The sequence below is a fragment of the Erpetoichthys calabaricus genome, chromosome 13 (assembly GCF_900747795.2).
Source record: "Erpetoichthys calabaricus chromosome 13, fErpCal1.3, whole genome shotgun sequence".
NCBI classification, from domain to species: Eukaryota; Metazoa; Chordata; class Cladistia; order Polypteriformes; family Polypteridae; genus Erpetoichthys; species Erpetoichthys calabaricus.
Window position 1 is genome coordinate 53,901,757 of NC_041406.2, and position 22,516 is coordinate 53,924,272.

Sequence of the window (22,516 nt, forward strand, 5' to 3'; positions counted from 1 at the left end):
GTGGTGTTTTCTCTCAAGCTTAGTTTTGATTTCCCTTGGGCAGTAATTTGCAGTTTTGATTTGGTTTGACTGTGCTCATAGAAATGCTGTTTTATGATAAACATTATGCACACCTTTTATTGTCAACATGTACATAATTCTTCTGGTCAAAAAAATCAAGACCGCTGCCAAGTAGGTTGCCCTTCTGTTTGCAACACAAAAGCAGAGGTGTTATTGCACTGTAAAGAATATAAATATTTTAGTTGCTCTTCTTGGCAAGACTTCTCGCATTTTTTAATGTAAAGTATACATTTTGTAGTTGGAGTAGAATAATTGTTTCAGTAAATGTACAGCACCGAATTCCATGTGTATTATGGATACTGCAAATTTTAAACCATTTAGAGAGAACCTGTTTGAAATTAGGTGTAGCTTAGCACTGTTTTAATGGTTCAGAAGTCTAAACTGTGTAGTAGTCTAGGCCACCGGCCAAGTCTAAACTGAACAAGTGTGATAATTGAGTTTGGGGTTTTTTTTGGTTTTTTTTTTTTCCCCCCAGCAGTTTAGTCATTAGTTTTGCTAGTGAAACTAATCAGGTTGGGGTGCAGTTTAAAAATGTCTTGCTTTACTAGCAGCTCAAAATGCCAAAGCAACCCTACTGTAATCCACTGCTGTCAATATCTCCCTTGTACTGTAATGCTTGCAAAATAATCCATTGCTTAAAACTAATTTAAAGTTGTAGGTAACTTTTAACTAGTTCAGTTTTTGACTTGATTGTGAACTAGTAACTACTCCATTTGCTGTGGTAAACTTTTCAAAAAGTGTGTTTAAATGGGGGGGGGGGGGGGGGTTAGTGTCTGTTTGAGGCTTAAAATTGGGGTCACAGGCCCACATGTAGAACAAAAGCCTTAAAACTTTACATATATGTGCACTTTGAGGCAGCAAAAGTTGATTATGGCCAACACATTTTCATTTTTTGAACTATCTAAGAACTAAATTTTTATTCCATATTCTTGACATTTTTTTGCTGAAGGAATATAGGCTGTTTGCTTGTCCGTTCAGACAAATGCTGTGGCAGATGCTATGTAAATAAGGAAGCAACATGAAACTGGGTAAATACATCAAACTGTTTATGATGCAGACTTTCTACCACAATGCTTCAAAAATACATCTACGAGGGTTGTCTGGGTTCCGCACGGAATCACTCGAAATAATTAGCCAAGGATTTTTTTTTTTTCTATTTTTCTCATGTACTTCGATCCTTTTTAAACTTTTTCCAAGTATTCACTGCCAACATCAATGCACTTTTGGACTCTTCTGACCCACTCTGCAAAACATTCGCAAAAGGTTGTCTTTGGGAGGTTGTCCAGCTGTTCTTTGACAACTGCAATCAGTTCCTCAAGTTTCGAAGTTGTGGCCTCGCAGGGGTTCTGTCACCTTCGGGAAGAGCCAAAAGTCACATGGTGCAAGATCAGGCGAGTAGGATGGCGGGTTCAAAACGTTGACACCACTGTCTTCAATGAAATGCTTCGTCGCATTAGCCGTGTGGGCTGGCGCATTGTCATGATGCAAAAAGTGCCTTCGCAAGTTCTTGGACCAGTCTCTAGCCATCGTAGAAAAAACGTCAGGCAGGCACTGAGTGGTGTACCACTGAGGTAACAGTTGTCCCCTCCGTCAGCGGAATTAACGCAACAATGCCATCGATGTTGAAAAAGATGGCAAACATGGTGCGTTCCACCGAGCAGATTAAATCATCAGAAAAGTCGCAAAAAATCATCACTCGAAAGTCATGCACGGAGTCGGGAGCTTCGCCGCTAGTGCTGGCTGCGCACTCTCAGTTCGTTTGCTTCTCGTGTTCATTCTGAAGGAATAGAGGGAGAAAAACATGCAACCACTTGAATAATCCCTCTACACAGCAGAACAGGTTTCGACAGGCTGACACTCGACAAACAATAAAATTCCGCGCGGAACCCAGACAACCCTCGTATCTGAGATGTAGAAATAAAACGGTAGTTTATATTGATCCCTTTATGGTAATGTTGATCATTTAAGATTACCTCTGCAGTTGTCTGAAGTCTCTTCATAGCCTGTCTTTGTTCATGTTTTCTCATCTTCAATCTTATAGCTCCTCATTGGTTCATACAGGTATGTGTGCAGTTATTGTGGTTGTTAAAGGAGGTGGTATAATCAAGATTGTGCCAAAAGTTACTAAAGGCAGGGCCTTACACAGGATACCATAGAATATGAGCCGACTTTTCAGAAACCAGTGCAAAAGTTGTAGTGAATGGAACATTTAAATGTCCTAGCTCTAAAGTCTTAAAATGTGGTGTTTTTTGCTTCCAACACTAAACAAGGTGCAAAAATGTATAACGGCAGAGACTAGATTGGGGAAGACAAAGTCCTAACCCCTGAGACTTCTAAGTACCAGTAATTAAAAACCCTATACACAATTTCCCTGTACTGTCTAGATTTGCTTTCTCTTAAACTATACATGGATTGAGAAAACAAATGTCTTCTATAAAGTACTTGCTATGCCATAATTTTGAGTAAGGCACGCGTGACAGTGGTTTCCAATCACAAGACTAACGCTGAACATCTTGGGAGTAAATAGTGATGACTATACAAAAACAGAATAAAGGTGACCTCAAGAAAAAACAGGTAGTGCAGGGATGTGTAAACCTTTTAATATACAAGTTCAGATTCTAAACAGGATCTCAAAACTGTTTTATAGTATGTTTCAACAGTAAGGCTAAATGTACTCTATTCATAATCGGCTGTCCTTTTATGCCAGAGATTACATATTTTGACTATGAAATTTTATCAACACTTCTCATGTCTGATGCCTGTATTTTTGTCTAATCTCGTGAATACAGGCAATTTACAGGTCTCCCAGCAGCCTTCTGTTCAGGACATTTGTAACACACACACACACACACACACATCTTGAGAAAGGTATTATTATTATTATAGGCATTTGATCATTCTGCACATTTGCTTTGCTCACTCCTTCCTTCTGACAAACCTATACAGAACCATTCAAACGTATGCCAGAAATTTCAGACTCTTTCCACAGATCAAACGGTTACCAAATAGCCAGTCATCCTTAATGCTGTATGTGCATATTGTATACTAGCTTTTGCACCTGGCTTCATTCAATGAAAAAATAATTTACATGCGCAAAAACATCTGATGGGTGTAACCACCTCATTTTGACTTTTTTTTTCTTTTAGCACTACAGTGCTTCTGAGCTCATGATATTGCAAAATTTTGCTGTGAAATTAAGATTTAGAAAAATAGAAATTTTGCAGCAAAGAACAATTTCTAGAGCAGTAATCCCAATAGTTCAGTAATACTGAAATGTTGGCTTGTAGACCGCAGTAGTAGTGTTTTAACTTGGTCCTTGAGATACGAATAAGGGTTGACCACAAGGTTTCCAAATTTTGATAGGCATTTTAGAGACCAATTATAGTCAACTTGAAATCCTATAAAATCTAGTCCAGTATTGGTTAGTCAATTTCAAATTGCAAATTGTTACCCAAATACACTCCACCAATTTTCTTATTGGCAAATTGGTAGATAATTTCGTGAGTAGTCGTGGCTAGGTAGTTGTATTTCAAGAGTAACTTTTTCCAAAATGTAGTTTTGTAGTCTTTGGTGGTTCTCAGCCAAAGTGTTTACATCAATTTCTTTAAGTAAAAGTTAAAGGTTATTTCTCCACTGAAGAGGTAAGAATATACGACTGTGTTTCTGCTCTATAGCCTTCATTGGGTGTTCTGCCAAGATGTCCATTTTCTCTTGCCTTCTTTCCTGTTTACATTTCACTTGAAAGTCTTTAATGTTGTTGTGTTGCCTGGGTTTAGGAGTGTCATACAAGTGTCCTGTTAAGATAACACACATTTTATTTACATAGAAATAATCCCTTTTAAATTGTGTTCTGAATTTATTTAGCTGCCTTATTGTCTGAAAGAACAAAAGTGATCAGTTATTTTAGATTGGAATTATCGTCTCATATCTACAATACATTTTTAAAGCTTTCCCCACATAGCTACAAAATCTGCTCTTAACAGTAGTAGAGCTACTGCAAAAATTTCCTGTAATGCAGTTGTCCCACCCGTACATTGCTGTTTTAGACTTTTTTTTTTTTTTTTTTTTTTTTTTCTTTTCTTCAGACAAATTAAAATTAAACTAATTGGGTAGAAACACTGGTGTCTAGTTGAATGAACTTAGTCTTTCTTCAGAACCTATACCTTTTAGACAGGTTGTCTTAATAAGCTGAAGGGTGGTAGAAATGTAAATAAGTTTTTAAGAGCAAGTTTGTTTATTTTGTAAGTGAATCTGTTGGACTATACCAGAAACAATTGCAAGCTTTTTGCCTGATGCTTTAACAGACCAATTTTATGTAGAGAGAATATTTTTTTTTTTTATATATATGTTGCATTCTGTGCTGTTTTTCTGTTGTTATTGTCATTGTTCTTAGTCATTAGACATATGACAGACTTAGGGGAAAAATAACTGCTAGATGCTTTAAAAAAAGTGTTCCAGAGCTTTAGGAAATCCTGTCCCAAAGGAAGAAATTCTTTGAGATTTTTTTTAATGATCTGAAAACACTATTTTACAGAATGTTTGTTTGTTTGATCTTATTATATTGAAATATGGCACATTTGATTAGTTTTAAACTTAAACTGGTGCCCTTTGGGGCCCGCTTTAAGCACTGGCTTTTTAATTAAAGCTTAGTTTCCTCTGGGGGAGATTTTTTTTAATGTACACCATGATTATGAAAAACTTCAAGATTTAGGTTTTTTTTTTTTTTTTACATCAATCTCTAGGTGGTATAGCTTTTTGCCTAGGCTCTCCTGTTATAAAATTGCAGAGCATTAAAGACCAGTTTAAAATAAATGGATTTTTTTTTTGTTTGTGGATGTGGTTTTTTTAAATGTACCAAAATCATGTCTTAAGGATTTGGTAGGTTTTTCTGCATTCTAGGGGTGGGTGGCATTTGAACTATACTTCACTGTTGACTTCTACCATTTGATCAGGATGTACCGTATTGCAAGTGTTCCAAGAAGTTATGGTGGGGGGGGGTAATCTTATTTAAATGTTGATTTACTTCAAAGAATTTTGAGTTTTAATAGGATTTTATTTTTACATTATGAAAGTAATTGGAGAGTTTTGCAACTAGTGTTAGACCTTTAATTTGTGTCTTAATTGTCTTTTAAAACACACAAGATCACTTTCCAGTCCTCGTATCAGCATAACTAATCAAAGATGAATTTAAGAGGACAAACTGCTGGAAGCATTGTCTGGTTTTAGCTGAGCATAGAACATTGATCTTGTGGGTCAGTTTTGAGCCAAATCGTTTAGCTCCAGTAGTGCTGGGCGGTATACCGGTTCATACCGAAAACCGTTTATTTTTTTTATGATATGGATTTTTCTTATACCGCAACACCGGTTTAAATTGCCTAAACGACGTTCAGAACGTGGCGCAGCGGGAAACTGTTCAAGTGGGGACCTTTTTCACTGCTACACAGCTAAACACATTTGTTGCACTAGGGCTCTTTTTCACTGCTACACCACCAAATAGTGGGCGGTAGCATAGGAATGCTGCGTGGTGAAAATGGAGAGAGAGCCTGGAGATACTTTAGTTTTAAAAGGTCAGATGTGTAAATACTGTTTCTATACTACTGGATAATACTGCAAGCCAAGTTGTACTTGTTTTATTTTTCAATACAGTGTAATGTACCTGGGTACTGTGTAATAGTGTGACGACATGTTTTCAAACCCCGTCATAAGTTATATAGCACATTAAATGCTTTGTGTTAAGTGATTCTTAAACTGACTTCTTCTTGCACTAAGAGGAGGCGCCGGCAGCAATCGCCGCACAGAATACATTCGCTTCATGATCTTCCTGCTCTCTGAACATCTAGAATGCTAAGATAAATACTTGATATAATTTTCATGGTGAAATGCATTAAAGCATGCATTAATCATATGGGGGCACGGCGGCGTGCCTGCCTTGCATTTGCATGTTTTTCTGGTGGGTTTACTCGGCGCTTCAGTTTCCTTCCAAAGTCATGTAGGATGTGGGGTTTTGTTGTGCTATATTGACCCTGCTAGTGTATGTTTTGCTTGTATTCATCCTTCGATGGGCGCAACTCTGAATGGATGGCATAATTAAACATGTATAACGAAGATATTTTTAAAGTTCTGAATACTCCGTGGACTAAGTTTATAACTAGTTTTTAATTTCACAAAGACGGTTATCGTGTGGTGATTGGTTATGTGGAGAGAGGACGGATAGGAACTGGGGTTTTGGTACGTCAGATAGAAACAGCACGCGCGCAATAAAAGCCCGCTCGGAAGAACATGCATTGAATTCTGTGTTCGTGTCTCCGACCACCAGATCACAAACCCGACATTTACTCAATATTTAAGTTAAACCTGTGCGATAGCTATTCATACATCCAGTTTTTTGGAGCCTCGTCACACCTGCCATAAAGGTCTCTACACTGAACTTACACCTGGGGACCCCTTACTGCCAGGGAGCATCACTACCGCCTCACTACCATGCTTGTTTAATACCTGCTTTAATGCATTTCATCATGAAAATGATATCAAGTATTTATCTTAGCATTCTAAATTTTTAGAGAGCAGGAATACCATGAAATGAATGAATTCTGTGCGGTGATTGCTGCCTCCTCTTAGTGCATAGGAAGTCAGTTTAAGAAGCATAGTGATTAACAACTGGGTCGGGGAACACAACACAAAGCATTTAATGTGCTGCGTTAACTTATGACGGGGTTTGAGAAAATCAAGTAAATTTAAACATTGATTTTTAGGATGAAGTTTAGTTTATGACATTCTACTTTAATTATGAAGTAAACTATGAAAATAAAGTGGAAATGTTGACTTTAATCTTGACATAAGCGTCAAAATTAAAGTGGAAATGTCGAAAGTCAGCATGTCGACTTTATTCTTGACATATACCGGTAGTTTGTTTTTTTTTCTTCCCTCTTTACTGTGTTTTTTTTTTTTCTTCACCGTTGCCCTAATGCACTTCCGTAGGGCTATACCACAAATAGCATTATACAGTAAATGCAAGTTGCAGTTATTTTATTTATGTATATAGCTTAGCTTGAAGCAAGGTCCATATTAATGCAGTTTGCCTAAATGATGGTACAGTTGGTAAGGATGTCATCAAAAAGTTGTACTTGTTTGTTTTTAATTTGGTGAATACTGTGTAATGCACCTGGGCTTGAAGTCTTGAAGTAATAGTGCTATTATCAGTAATAATACTATTATTGTTATTATTTATTAGTTTAAATATTATGCAGTTTATTGATGGTAAAGTTGTTGAAAAAGTCACTTTAACATGTCAGTGGACAGAGATAGTTAACATTAACAAAGTGTAGTTGGTTCACAAAAAATATTTACTATTTATTACTTTTCTAAGACCTGTTCAGTGCAATACAAGTTTTGACAAGCACCTCTGGATATTTTACTAAGTCTAAATGCCTCTTTGGATGGTTGAAAATATGTTGTCAAAATCATAGTTTAAGTTTTTGCAAAATTTGTTCAATAAAAAGGTTCTATATTTTGACTGCAACTGTCATGCAATGTGATTCCTTCTCTTCATTAGTGTCACCCCCTTGAAAACTATCACTTTATGGGGCCATGCAAACCTGTATTAATACTTGTGTGCACATTAAAATGGTTTTTTTGTATAATGTACAATTCTCATAACAGTCTAACAGGTTATTCTTAGCCAGTCTACTGCAGTAATTGCAGTGGAAAATGTGGTTAACATCCACTCATGCATGGGGGGAAAAAAAATACCGTCCATTACCGTGAAACCGGGATAATTTAGAAAAATACCGTGATATAGAATTTTGGTCATACCACCCACCCCTAAGCTCCAGTAACTTCATATGTTAAACATTCTCCTGTTCTGTGCAGTGTTTTGATAAGTTTCAGTGTGTTACTTTTCAGAAGAGGTTTATACCCATACTAATCTGATTAACGAAAGAACAAAAAGGTGTGCTGAGTAACTGTTGCTCTTCAAGTTGGAGATTTTAAAATTGTGGTTTTAGTACATTGGGTCCATCCATTTTCCAACCCGCTGAATCCGAACACCGGGTCATGGGGGTCTGCTGGAGCCAATCCCAGCCAACACTGGGCACAAGGCAGGAACCAATCCCGGACAGGGTGCCAACCCACAGCAGTACATTGGGTCCCATATAGCAATTTTTAAACAAATTAAAAAAATGTATTCCAATTATGACAGCTTGCTTGGTGGACCAATACTTTCCTTGTGTAAATTGCATTTACTGCAAATTTTAACCTAGGATTGGGAATTGACTTCAGGTCGTGCCACTTTTAAAATTTAGTATGAAACACCAGTGTAATTATACAAGCAAATGGCAACAGTAAACTCTTCCTTAAAGTTGATGGCTAAAGCCCCTTCCAGATATGCTCTTATAGCTAGCCTATTACAGCCTAGGTGGCTTGCATGGTAATTGCTTGACCCAAACAATGTCAAATGTTGATTGCCTCAAGCCTGGACATACACCGTTGAGTAAATTTTATATACTGCATTGTCCATAAACTATGCATACTCTTTAGTATTGCTTCGTTCTTTTTGAGGACACCGTTGTTTATGAAAGTCACTACTTTTCCCACTTCTGTGTAGGGTTGGTGTTTTATTGGTCAAAAACAATGTCCATAGCATGCATACATTGTACACTGCTGAGCTTCCTGAATCTTAAGGACCCTAAAACTTTTTCTCTAATCCCTATAACCCCCCCCCCACCACCACCACCCCTTAGGATTGATATACATCGAAAAGAAAATGCTGGTGCCGCAGAAAAACCAATTACCATCCATTCTACACCAGAAGGTTGTTCAGCAGCTTGCAAAACAATACTGGAGATCATGCAAAAAGAAGCTCAGGACACAAAATTGTAGGTATTGGTGTGGGACAATCTTTCATTTTTTTATTTTTTTTTTAATGCTGGTTAATAGATTTTATTTTTAATTCTTTAAGCACTGAAGAAATTCCTTTGAAAATTCTGGCACACAATAATTTTGTTGGAAGACTCATTGGAAAAGAAGGAAGAAATCTAAAGAAGATCGAACAAGACACCGACACAAAAATCACCATTTCTCCGTAAGGCTATACTCCTTCAGAAAGTATCTGTCTGTTAGAATTCTTAATGATAGCTGTTTGTCTTCAGTTTGCAGGACCTCACTCTTTATAATCCAGAAAGAACGATCACAGTAAAGGGTAGCATAGAGGCTTGTGGAAAGGCAGAAGAAGAAGTAATGAAGAAAATAAGAGAATCTTATGAAAATGATATGGCTGCTATGAATGTGAGTTTTAAGAGATTCAAAATGACAAAAAGTTGTTACCCTCAAACAAATGTTTCAGGATTATGCAAGTTAAAAGCTTTTGCAGTAGAACCATTTCAGAATAAGCCAAAAAATCATACTGAAGTGAATATAATTAAATCCGAGCAAATGTGCTTTATTGAACAAAATACAACATAATCAAACTAATATAGGTAGTACCATTTATAAAACTGAGTTAGCCTTTACAGAAAGTCTGTCATTACACCTTTTCATTATCCATTTCAGTCTGTTACAAATATGTGAAGTATACCAAAATATTTTTAATTTAAAAACCACTTGAGCCTTAAAACATTTCAGTTACAGTGCTGTTCCTTTACTCCAGTGTAGATGGACATGTTTCTGGAAACTTTCATAGTCAATGTGAAAATTTTGGCATTTTTACTGAATGTAATGTCTAACAGCAAAAATTTTTAATTTAAGAGCAAATACTAGGAAGGAAAGTTAGAGGCATTCCAAAAATGCCTTCAGCATTAAAGTAGAAGATATATGCCTAGAGCAGAATATGCCTTTTTAATGTTGTCTTTTTTCTGTCCAGTTTTAGTTTTGGAACCACTACATTGTAATTGTTTAATGATGCCAGTTTTTCTTTTGATTTGCTTGTTCCACTGAGTGGAAGTTTCTCTAATAGCCAGTATTCTTAGTGTTGTGCAGGAAACCTTTCCAGTTGCATTTTCTATTTATAAGGACTTCTGTTTGACTTATTTTGAATTTAGTTCTATTTTGCGTCATCCTAAAATTAGTGTCTGTAGCTGTAGGGGTTTTTCTAGCACCTTGCATGCCCTTAGTGTAAAACATCAATCTAAGGGTATTCTGCTCACAAAGGTATAGTACTGTGCAGAAGTTTTAGGCAGGTGTGAATGCTGTAAACAAAATGCTTTCAAAAATGGAAGTGTTAATCATTTATTTTCATCAATCAACAAAATGCAGTGAATGAACAAAAGAGAACTCTAAATCAAATCAATATTTGGTGTGACCACCCTTCAAAACAGCATCAATTCTTCTAGGTACACTTGCCGAGTTTTTGAAGGAACACGGCTGATTGGAACAACCTAACATCTTGGAGAAGTAACCACAGATCTTCTGTGGATGTAGGCTTCCTCGCATCCTTCTGTCTCCATGTAATCCCAGACACACTCAATGCTGAGATCAGGGCTCTGTGGGGGCCATACCATCACTTCTAGGACTTCTTGTTCTTTACGCCGAAGAGAGTTCTTAATGACTTTGGCTGTATGTTTGGGGTCGTTGTCCTGCTGCAGAATAAATTTGGGGCCAATCATACGCCTCCCCGATGGTATTGCATGATGGATAAGTATCTGCCTGTATTTCTCAGCATTGAGAACACCATTAATCCTGACCAAATCTCCAACTCCATTTGCAGAAATGCAGCCCCAAACATGCTTCACTGTTGCCTGCAGACACTCATTATTGTACCGCTGTCCAGCCCTTTGACGAACAAACTGCCTTCTGCTACAGCCAAATATTTCAAATTTTGACTCGTCCGTCCAGAGCACCTGCTGCCATTTTTCTGCACCCCAGTTCCTATGTTTTCGTGCATGCTTGAGTCGCTTTGCCTTGTTTCCACGTCAGAGGTATGGCTTTTTGGCTGCAACTCTTCCATGAAGACCACTTCTGGCCAGACTTCTCTGGACAGTAGATGGGTGTACCTGGGCCCCACTGGTTTCTGCCAGTTCTGAGCCGATGGCATTGCTGGACATCTTCTGATGATTCCTTGGCCGACCACTGCGTCTATGATCCTTAACGTTGCCCGTCTTTGTGCTTCTTCAAAAGAGCTTGAACAGCACATCTTGAAACCCCAGTCTGCTTTGAAATCTTTGTCTGGGAGAGACCTTGCTGATGCAGTATAACTACCTTGTCTTGTTGCTGTGCTCATGTCTTGCCATGACATGAAAATGTCTTCCACCACCTCACCTTGGTAGCAGACTTTGGCTGTTCCTCACCCAGTTTTAAGCCTCTTACATAGCTGTTTGTTTCAGTTAATGACTGTTTCAACCTATGTGTGACATTGATGATCATTAGCACCTGTTTGGTATAATTGGTTGATCATACACATGACTATAAATCCTACAAAATCCCTGACTTTGTGCAAGTGTACCTATAAGAATTTGATGCTGGTTTGAAGGCAAAAGGTAGTAACACCAAATATTGATTTGATTTAGATTTTTCTTTTGTTTGCTCACTTTGCATTTTGTAAATTGGTAACATATTTCTAAAAGCATTCTTTGTTTACAGCATTTTTTCACACCTGCCTGAAACTTTTGCACAGTACTGTACATATTTTATATACACAACTGAACAGGCTTAGCCAGTTTCACAGTAAATCTGAGGTGTTTTTTTTTTTTTTTTTATATATATATAAATAACAACGTATCTTTCCCTCCTATCCCACTGCCTACTTTCTCTTCAGTGAGAAGTGAGCTCTTCCTTGCTCTGCCAGGATTTTAAATCTGGGCTGGAATGGTGTCAGTGCCATCCTCATGTATGTGTGAAGACTCCTCAGTGAGCCTTGAGCGATTATTAGCTGTCTCCACCATGAACATAGTAAAGTGTCAGCTGTATGTGGAGCAAAACATGGTCAACATGTACAGGACCACTTTCCTTAGGCTTGGGAAAGCTGCCTCTGGGACCATTTCAAATTAGAAGGTGATGTGGCTCTGAAACAGTGTTTGAGGAACATACCTTATTTCCCTGGAGATCAATTCGTTCCATCTTGAGAGGCCCAGGATTTGCCTACTTGGAGTTGTGTGGTTTCTTTTGAGAACCCCCTGACATCTGTGATCAGGAATGGATTCTGCCTGAACAGGATGAGCCACTGTCCAAGACTGAAGGTACTGAAGTGATTGCTGAAGACAGTTTGTCAACAAAGTCGGAAAAAGTTAGAGAGATCCCTCTCACCCTGGACCTGCTCCATCAGTGTAGGAAAGGGTGCAGTGTCTCCCTGCAGGTCTTCCTTGAACACCTGAATACGAATTTTTTTAACAGATTTTCCTTTTTTTATATTAAGTTGATAGGTTTATAATTTGTAATACTACTTTATAAATGTTGTGCAGGAATGTGTAAATAAAACCATGAGCAGGTGTGGTGTGTATATCTCCATTTTCCTGTGGAATGTGCAAATGGGTGTCATCAGGTCACACTTATTTTCTGTATCTTAACTGATGAATTTAGTGGGTAACTTTTCTCAAATTTTGTGCTTAGTTTCATAGTGGCGTTTCACGTTCTCACTTTAACCACTGCCACCATCTCGGAGCGGAAGAGACACCGTGGTTTCGAGCTTCCTACGGGGGAAGTATGAACATAAATGCCGCCATCCATTCTGGATTAAAGGCACGGCTTTTGGTGTCAACCTTCTGTCGTTTAGCAAAAGCCATGGCACATCGACTCTCAATTTCGCCATTTTTCTCGGTCACTGCCACAAGAGTGCCAGCTGTTTTCTCATGGAATGCAGGGTTTCTGCACCTCTATTCAGTGAAGGCCTACCCTACTCTACCTGTGATTTGCTGACATTCTTGCCTTCACCTTGACCAATCCCAGTCTTCATGCTTAAACCCAACCAACTTGAACCCATGAAGGCAACAGGTACTGGCCAATCCGACATGTGCGAGGTCCCTTTCACTGAGTAGTGGTGTAGAAACGCGGTCTGAAAAGAGTTGCCAGTAAAAATGTAATCTCCACCAAAACTAAATAAAACTTTCGGGACAGGGTCCGGACCACGGTCCACCAATAAATGACCTGTGGTCTAGAAGATTCACTTTTTGTAATAAAAGTTTCATGACTGTTTCAAAATTTGGTGGTTTGCCACTGGGCTATTCTGAACTAGGTAGAGGAAGACCTGTAGACCTGCGGGATGGAGTTACACTCCTGCCTCTAGAATTTTTATTGTGAATGTGAAGAGAATTTAAGCAGACTTACATCAGTAACTGTATGCACATGCTACATACTTGTAATTCAGCTATGTTCTTGAACAAATGTTTTACATGTCATGATTGTTTAAAATCTGTAAAGCATAACTGCTCTTTTACAAATGTTTAGTTTGGGAAAACTTGACACAAGCTTGTACACAAGTTTTTGTTTCTGAAAGTTTTGCCAAATTAACACTAAAGGACTTTATTTATTTCAGTCTGTTAGCAAAAGGAACTCCTTGTGTTTCAGCTTCAAGCTCATTTAATCCCGGGTCTCAACTTGAATGCCCTTGGACTGTTTCCATCCTCCTCACCTGGAATGGCTCCTTCAACGATTCCGGCTGCCCCTACTGGTGCTACTCCATATACATCATTTGGGGTAAGATCAATATCTCCACCCATAAATTATTTACTCTTAAAGCATCTGTAAACTGTTCATGCTTTGTGTGTCTTTACTGGTGTTTACAGTTAGATTGGGAATCTAAACTTTGTAGACCTTAATTTTAGGATCGAAGGTTTTGTTTAGGTTTTCTGTTCTCTAGCACTGTGTGCTTTACAGCTTGTAGAAGTGACTAATTCAGTACTAAACACACACAAAGCTGGATATGGAATGTTCTGTATTTCTTTTAAATTTAATCATGGCTCACATTGCTTTCAGAAAACAATCTACCAGTGGAATCGCATTATAAACTGTTTAAATTATGCAGATTATCTTGACTGACATTAGCAGGCTTTCAACTGAATATACTGTGAGATGTTAAAGTGAAAAATGGTATTCCTGTTTAAGACAGATTTAATAACCTGGAAAGGAAGTCCTAATGTGGAGTAGGACAATCGGATGTAATTTAAAAATTCTACCCATCTCTAGCATTAAATTTTATCTTAAGTTGTCTATTTAGGTTTAATGGACTACTTCTGTTATGCACTATAAATTTCATGTGTGGGAAGATATAGGTAGTTTTTGTAAAAGGGTGGCAAAATTATGCCGCCATAAGTTTGATTATCCTCTTCCCTCCTTTTAGCCCAGATGTGACCACTTTTATAGTATATGTTGGCTTCTGCTTGTCTGTTGCTAATTTTCTGCCAGCAAGTCCTATTGTGCAAGATTATGTAAAAGTAGGATTGTTGGCTTCAAAATGGCAGAAGTTGGAAGTTTTCCTTTTTGTATTTTTTTAAATACTCCCCCGCAAGAAATTATGCAACTCTAAATTGGCAGTCTAGTTATGTAATCTTTAAATCTTTTTAGCTGAATTCTAATGGTATGATTTGACTTTGGCTTCAATCATTTACTACATTGCTATAATTTTGTTTCTCTGACAATAAAAGGTTACGGTTCACATGAGTAGGAATTTGTAAAATATGGTGTCCTTTGGTTTTCTTTGCCATAAATTTTTTTTGAAATAGTTGAATAAGTTAAAATTTTTATCAAATTTTGATGACTACAGTTGTCATTTCACAAATTCAAACTGTCTTGGAATAACTGTAGAAATTTGGAGTAATAGTGATGGTTCACATGTCTAAGATACTGTGGGTGGGTTTTTTTTTTTTTTTGTTTCATGAGTTTTGAAAAACCAACTTTTTAAACCATGGTTTTGGGAATCTCATGATAACATGCAGACACTTTAAACCGATCACCAATAACTGCCAAACCTGGTAATGCAAATGTACCGATTTTATAATTTCGAAGTACATTGTTGAATTTGTTCAACCTTTTCATTTAATGGAATGTTATATTCAGTAGGTGGTACTAAAGAGGTGTAAAACCACTTTTCTCTTTATATATTTGTGGTCAACTCTTATGCTTTAACACTGGATTGACACATTTTAAAATGTTCCCCTCTCTGACTTGCTATTCTGCAGCAGCACCCAGAGTCCGAGACTGTACATTTGTTCATTCCGGCCTTGGCAGTAGGAGCCATTATTGGAAAACAGGGACAACACATCAAGCAACTTTCCCGGTTTGCAGGCGCCTCAATAAAGGTTTGCTCTTTTTTTAAATGTGTGGGGGGTTTTTTTTCTCTTTTCCCCCTCCCCATTTTCCGTTTTATACTGAGTGACAGCCAGTTTACTGCTTTTATTTATATTCTTGTCAATGTTGCATAGACAGTTAATATTGGTGTCTCCAACCCTTCACCCCCATCCATCAGTTTCCTAATCTGCTTAACCAATGTAGTTCTGTTCACATCCAGAATCTATCCTAGTAGAATAATACAGTACTCTGAATATAATTATGCCAACATCTGGGAAATTCAGATGTGGCAATTGACCCACAAGAGCATGACATGTCTGATTTTCTTTTCACAAAAGTTCTGGGGAAAAAAACTTGTTCAGAGCAAATGTGCAAACTGTAGATGCCACAGTAATTAAATTGGACCAAACACCTGAGGTGACATTGCTACACTATTGGGCAATTCTAGTTTAAAAGAAACTCTTTGAACAAACATGCATTTTTCAATTTACTAAAATTTGAGAGGGAAACCAGTTTTCAAAAATCTATAGTTTTTGACTTTTAATACCCTTTCTGTGCATCTGTGCAATGTTGTATTACCAAATGTAAATTCAGTTTTTACATTTTTGTGCATGGTGGAATATTGTATTGGACTTGGTAGTGTATTTTTTTTTAAGCAGTGGTGTTTTAAATGATTTGAAAGTTTTGTTTTTTTTTTTTGTGTTTTTTTTTTTTTTTTTTTTTTTTTAATTTCAGGCTTACTACAAAGCCAAAAATACTAGTTTAGCTTTGACATCCAAAAGTAGGCCAGAGTTGTGACATAATGTTAAATGATTTAGTGATTATACTGTACATAGGAAAATTGCAATGTGTTCTGAAACGATTTTAAAAGCTAGTGCCAAATGGGACTTTCTGGAATGTCACAGGCAGAAATTTTATTTTAAATGTTTCAATGCAACATTTTTTTTTTTTTTTTAAATTGTTAAATGCAGATGGTTTAGATCCATTGTGCTGGTGAGATGTTGAATGATTACATCTAAACACACATCTAGAACCAGAAGTAGTAATTGCCTTCAGTTATCTGCTGGCTTGTTTTTTTTTTGTGGTTTCATTTAACAATTTTGAGGTTCAAGGCAACTACTTCCCTATGGAGGCTTGCTAAAGTCCTTCCCTAATGTGTGTTGGACTTCCAGTGTAACTTAGCAGCGCACACAAAAAGCTGGAATATTCATGGTTAGTGCTACAAGTACAATGTAATGTACTTATAAGTAAAATCAAGTATGCTTTGAGATAGTATAATGCAATAAACAGTGTGTTCATTGCATAATATTTGCAGTTTTCAGAGGGAATGCTTTTTCTCTGCACATGAACGTCCCCTTTCCATTTCCCTTCTGTAAACGCCTTAAGGGTTTTACTGTGTTTTAGTTAAACCAGTAAAACCTACAGCTTGTTTCATTTAAAGTCCTCCTCTGAAGACAAGTGCTCAAAGACCAATTTGTCATAATTACTATACTTTGTCTCTTGCAGATTGCACCTGCGGAAGGACCAGATGCCAAACAGAGAATGGTGATAGTTACAGGGCCTCCAGAAGCCCAGTTTAAGGCAAGTATTTTGTAATATGCCTGTTTAAACAAGTACCGTATCATTTTTCTGGGGGTTAAAATGAACCCAGCAAAAAAAAAGCTGTTACCTTTTTTTTTGTGCTATGGACGATGCTAGTAAAAGTACTGATGCCAGAAAGTTACTTGGAGGTTTCCTTTATTTAATGGATAATCCACCTAAAATTTTTTACCCCATGAATTTTTCTAGTGATCACCAAGAGAATTTTTTTTTTTTTTTTTTTCCCCCCCCAAAAGTATTTTCATTCAAAACAAAATTTGATATGAACCCAAATGTGACCGATGCTGTACAGCAGCAAATGTGAAATGACCTGGAGACCACCTGCTACTTGGGTCACCTAATCCACATGTTTCTGTCGTATGCTAAAAATGTTTTTTTTAATTTTGAAGTATTAAATCTTCTGGAGAAATCCTAAAAAGGAAACGCATTCCCAGAATACTGTGCTTTTTTGAATTGAAGATCTGCCTTCTCCCCCTCATTATTGGTCAAGAGTTGTATCTTCAAGACAGTAGTATTATGGGAGTGTTTGGTTGAGTACTTCTTTGAGATGTATATGAATTATTAAATTACATTAAATGAGAATGTACTGTATGCATGAACAAATTAGAGGTATACCCTGAAAAGCGTAAAATAAGTTGCCCAAGCTACTTCTAGACCAGTTATTTGGTTTGCTAAACAAATCTAAATTTTAAACTTTCAGGTACGTAACTGTATATTTTCCTAGAGTATAATGGCCTTTCCCAAGTTAAAGTAACTTATCCATTCTTCAAATTTTCTTTAATTTCACTAAATAGCAGTGTTGTCCAAAACCATTTTTAAATACATCGTCAATGCATTTTTTACTAGATTTTACTGTCTCTTGCATTTTACTGCAGTCGCATTTTAAACTATTCTGTTTGGCAACATTTTTCACTTCATCGAATATCTTGAAATTAGGAAATGTTTTATCATGTTGGACTTGATAAGAGCTTTTTGTTTTGCTGACCACCCTGATTATTTGCTTGCAATGGTGAGGCCACTGAAATGTCTCAAAACTACTTTGAATTGCAGCTGAGGGACTCAGGCAATATTTTACTATGAACAAAATATTGTTAGGTACACTTTTTTTTTTATTTATATATAAAAAATTCCTCCAGCTTTCTTTTCCATCACTTTTGTAATTCAGGGGTAGCTTGTGTGCAGAATACATCAATTTTAGATAATTTTTGGCAGTTTATTTCTGGTATTACCTTTTCTTTTGCCAGTCAGTATGTTCCAGAAAGTTAGATTAGGGGAAATTTAGAAGTTGTTGTGACATCTAGACATCTCCTCACACTTTGTTGGTTTCCTGATTAATTTCATTGGAGAAGTAGCACCATGTCAAAAGTGAAAAAGACCTATGCCTTTTGTGTGTGATTATTATTATATATATATATATATATATATATATATATATATATATATATATATATATATATATTAAAAAAAAAAAAAAAAAAATAGTATGTATATAAAAATATAAATAAATGCCAGGAGCTAGTAAATCTTTCTTGAATATCACTTACTGTAGAGTGGAGCTAAAGGATCAGTCTACAATTAAGTTTAACCTTTAAGTGGGGTGTGTATTACCAATGTTGCTCTCAAACCCTTTCCCTACTATTTGTAGGCATAAACATTGGCTTAATACACTCTGTCCCCCACCTTCTGTTTTTTGGTTTTTTTATAATGGTACTGGGATAAGTATGGACATATGTTTCACTAGCTTTACATTGTTACTCAAGGCTCAAGGGAGAATATTTGGAAAATTGAAAGAGGAGAATTTCTTTGGACCCAAAGAAGAAGTAAAACTGGAAGCACATATAAAAGTACCATCTTATGCAGCTGGAAGAGTTATTGGCAAAGGAGGAAAAACTGTAAGTGTTATGATGTGTATAATGGCTGTCTACATTGTGAGCTTTTAAAAAATTTTAAGTACTCGATTTTCATTGTTTTACCAGGAAGCTTTATCATCTGTTTGAATAGTGGTATTGAATTATTTGGAATAAAATGCTTTTTATCAAGAAAGATGTGCCATATGGTAAAGCATAAACACATTCCAGAACATCCATGTTTTCACAGGAATGAACACTCCATCAGGAGTATCCAGTTATTTGTTTTTAGTGCATTATTTCTTTGACACCAGAGCTCATCCCTATACCTGGAATGCATGACTATCATATTCTGAGCCTTGCACAGTCAAACCAATTCAAAAATGGGAAAGGTTTTGGTATCTGCTAATAACACCCTTGGAATACCTATCCTGCTTTTGCAAAAATAATCCAGTTAAATTGGAGGTTTTTTTTTTTAAACCTTATGGGGAGATTAGTGCAATATACAGTAGAACACTTTTTCGTACATAGCACTGTGCATTTTGTTTAGTGGACAGGTCTGTCCCATGCAAGGAAAGTTTGAGTTTTTTCTTTCAAGTAGTGGCAATGATTTCCATAAGGAGATACAGCCAGTATTCTGAAGATTGCTTCAAACCATTTTTGTGTTCAATAAATAGGCTGCCCCATTCCAAGTTATCAAGTGATCTATACTAGTGTATGAACTAAATGAGCTGTTACAGGTCCAGTACTATGTCTCCCACTCAAATTTTTTTTTTTTTATTCAACTTTTGCTGCATTGTGCATATTTGTTTTTGTAGGGCTAAATTGAGTGCTTGGGCCTCTGGGAGAATACCTAGGATGTGTTGGAGGGATTCTCCTGTTTATCCCATCTGGCCTGGGAATCATCTAGAATTCCCCAGGAGGATTTGAAAGAAGATGCCGAGGATAGGTTGTCTTGGTCTGTCCAGCTTGGCATGTTGCTACCGCCACCCTCATCAGGGTAAGCGGAGTGGAAAATAAAGTGGAATTGATTTTGCTGAAGAAAACCAGCATAAATTGAGAAGTTGATTTAGGAAGCAATACATCTCAAGGTCCAGTTCTGCATTACATGATCCATAGTCCACATCATTAGTGTCTTGTATGACTTGCCACCCTGAACTAGGAAGTGTCTGTCGAGCTTTGTGTACTGGATTCACTTGAAAAAACAAAGCAAATGCCTTTAGTAGTTCAAACAAGACAGACTGCATAAGAACCTTTATTTGCTCTTTGAACTTCAGTTTTGTTTTGGGTTTTTGGTGCTCAGTACTTTTCACTTCTCTGGTATTCATGCCTTTCCTTGTCCCTATCCTAGTCTCTGCTCAGGTCTTCCTTTTGGCATCACCCTTGTTTCAGAGGAACGTAAAAGGTGCTTCTAAGTCATTCTGGATAGTTGGCTTATTTTTTTCATTCTCCCATCTTAAGACTTGAGAAACTTCATTCAAGGCAAGATTTTGTTTGAGATACGTTACTAATTTCAAGCCAATTTTTAGGTTTTTCATTTTGAATTTTTCTATTCTTGGCATACCTTTTGTTAAATTTCAACCACCTTTTATGTGGCATGTTTCTGTATTGAACTTTTTTTTTTTTTTTTTTTTCCATCTTCCATACTAGCCAACCCGTGCTGTAGCATACTGCGCATAATTTATTGATGGGTGAACACTTCCTGAATGACTGTTGTCCAAATGGGGTGGGTTTGAGGATACAACTGAAAAGATGGAACTCTGGAGAGAGCAACATACAATTGTCTGTGACTGAAAACTGGTTTTGGCAGATACAGGCATATCGTTTTGAAAGTTTGTCCCTGTGCCTTATTGTCATTGCAAAGGCCAATCTAACAGGAAATTGTCTGCGTGTAAAAGGCAAATTTGAATCTGATGGGGTCAGGGATATCCGGGGAATAAGGACAGTTTGTGAGGTAGGAGCTGCGATTAGTTTTACACTCCAGTACATTGCGGTGAATGCTGGTAACAGTCAGTCTAGTGCCATCAGAGACTTCTTGCTGACATGAGATTTCTGAGAAGCATGAAGACTGAACCTATTTTAATTCTGAGTTTATGCGGAGGCATGCCAGTGGGAGCAAGACTGTTAAATTCTTCGGGGAATGAAACTTGATCTGTTGGATCATTTGTGAATGCTGGTGAAAGTACTTCGTCGGTAGGGATAAGTTTCAGTACTTGTTCATTAAGGTGTAGCGAGCCTTCGTTGGTGACGCTTAATATAGCTCGCGTATGGAGTTGTTCCGGAGTCAGTTGAGAAGTCGATGTTGCCATATAGTTGTTGAACAGGATCAGAAATAAAAGGAAAACCAATGTGAAGGTAATGGACATGGGAGGAGTGTTAGAGTTAGTGGGCGGGGCTCCCATGACACGGGAGGGTTAGTTGGTGGGCGGGGCTCCCATGACATGGGAGGAGGGTTACAGTTGGCAGGCGGGGCTCTGTTGTGCATATCCCATGGTCTCTGTCTTGCATGCCATGGTCGGCTGCTTAGTGAATTGTTGGTGGGCGGGGCTCTCTTGCATGCGTCTTGCTTGCCATGGACTTAGTGAATTATATAGATACTAGCCAAACGCCACATAATTATGTATTGATGGGTGAACACTTCCTGAAAGACAGTTGTCCAAATGGGGTGGGTTTGAGGATACGACTGTAGGTGAATGAAAAGATGGAACTCTGGAGAGGGTAACATACAATTGTCCGTGACTGACAATTGGAGGACCTCCATCGCACGCTCATTCGGCGATTCACATCTGTGATTTTTCTTAGATGGTCCTGTTGCGTCCACCTTCGCACTCGAAGCATACACACTACCTGGTCATGTGCCCAGTCGCAAGAGCAACTCACGGAGACCTGCCCACCAACTCTAAGACCATGGTGTGTAAAACAGTTTGCGATGGTGGACGCGGTCATGCGTCGTAACCGAAAAGAATAATGAAAAGTCAACGTGACTCAGAGGTGCAAGTGGAGTGTAGCAGAGACGAACCCGAATGACGCCCTGTTTTGTGAGTTGCTGCGTCCGAGTTGGTGGGGTGTGGCTCTGCAAGTTGTCATCGTATCCAATGACGCTGTGTTTTGGGAGTTGCTGCGTCAGAGTTGGTGGGCGTAGCTCTGAGTTGTCGTTGTATCCAATTGTCATAGAGGTGGTGGGCGTAGCTCCGCCCTGCGTGCTCCATGGGTGTCTTGCTCGCTGGCGGCTTAGTGAATTTATTTATATATATATATATATATATATATATATATATATATATATATATATATATATATATATATATATATATATATATATAATGTGTGTATGATTAGTACAGAGCTATAAGGTTATCTACCTACATTTTATAAATGGAGAATCTTCTACTTTATTTTTAGAACAGATAACCACATTTATTGACTGCTGATATAATCAATTTTTTTTTTTTTTTTTTTGATCTGCTTTAATGGGTTAAATGTTTGCTTTCTGCATTCATAGGAATTTTGTATACTGTTTAGTTTCCTTAAAGGAATATTATTTTTGTTACTTACCTCCATAGTGTTTGTAGAGGTGGTCAAATGTATTTTAATCTCGTGCTCTCATGGAGAATAGATTACAATTTCTGAAGCAATTTGCATTGCTGTTGTCTCTGACAGCAAACCATATCAACATCCATTCTGGGACTCAAATTCTTGTTTTGGCTTTTCCCGTTAGGGGTTACCACAGTGGATCATCTTTTCTCACTCCAATTACTTCTCATAATCTAAATGTCAGGCATCCAGTCGTCATGCGCTCT

The 22,516-nt window shown here is 37.5% G+C and overlaps 1 protein-coding gene across 1 annotated transcript in view; it reads left to right on the top strand.

Annotated features, from left to right (window-relative positions):
- igf2bp3 (insulin-like growth factor 2 mRNA binding protein 3) overlaps positions 1 to 22,516 on the top strand; it is a 78,184-nt gene that overhangs the window by 49,248 nt on the left and 6,420 nt on the right. Inside the window, exons 7-13 of the mRNA XM_028818282.2 lie at positions 8,799 to 8,933; positions 9,017 to 9,139; positions 9,207 to 9,342; positions 13,552 to 13,680; positions 15,162 to 15,281; positions 16,777 to 16,851; positions 18,630 to 18,761. Coding sequence (XP_028674115.2) covers positions 8,799 to 8,933; positions 9,017 to 9,139; positions 9,207 to 9,342; positions 13,552 to 13,680; positions 15,162 to 15,281; positions 16,777 to 16,851; positions 18,630 to 18,761 — 850 coding nt within the window. The remainder of the gene's footprint in view (positions 1 to 8,798; positions 8,934 to 9,016; positions 9,140 to 9,206; positions 9,343 to 13,551; positions 13,681 to 15,161; positions 15,282 to 16,776; positions 16,852 to 18,629; positions 18,762 to 22,516) is intronic.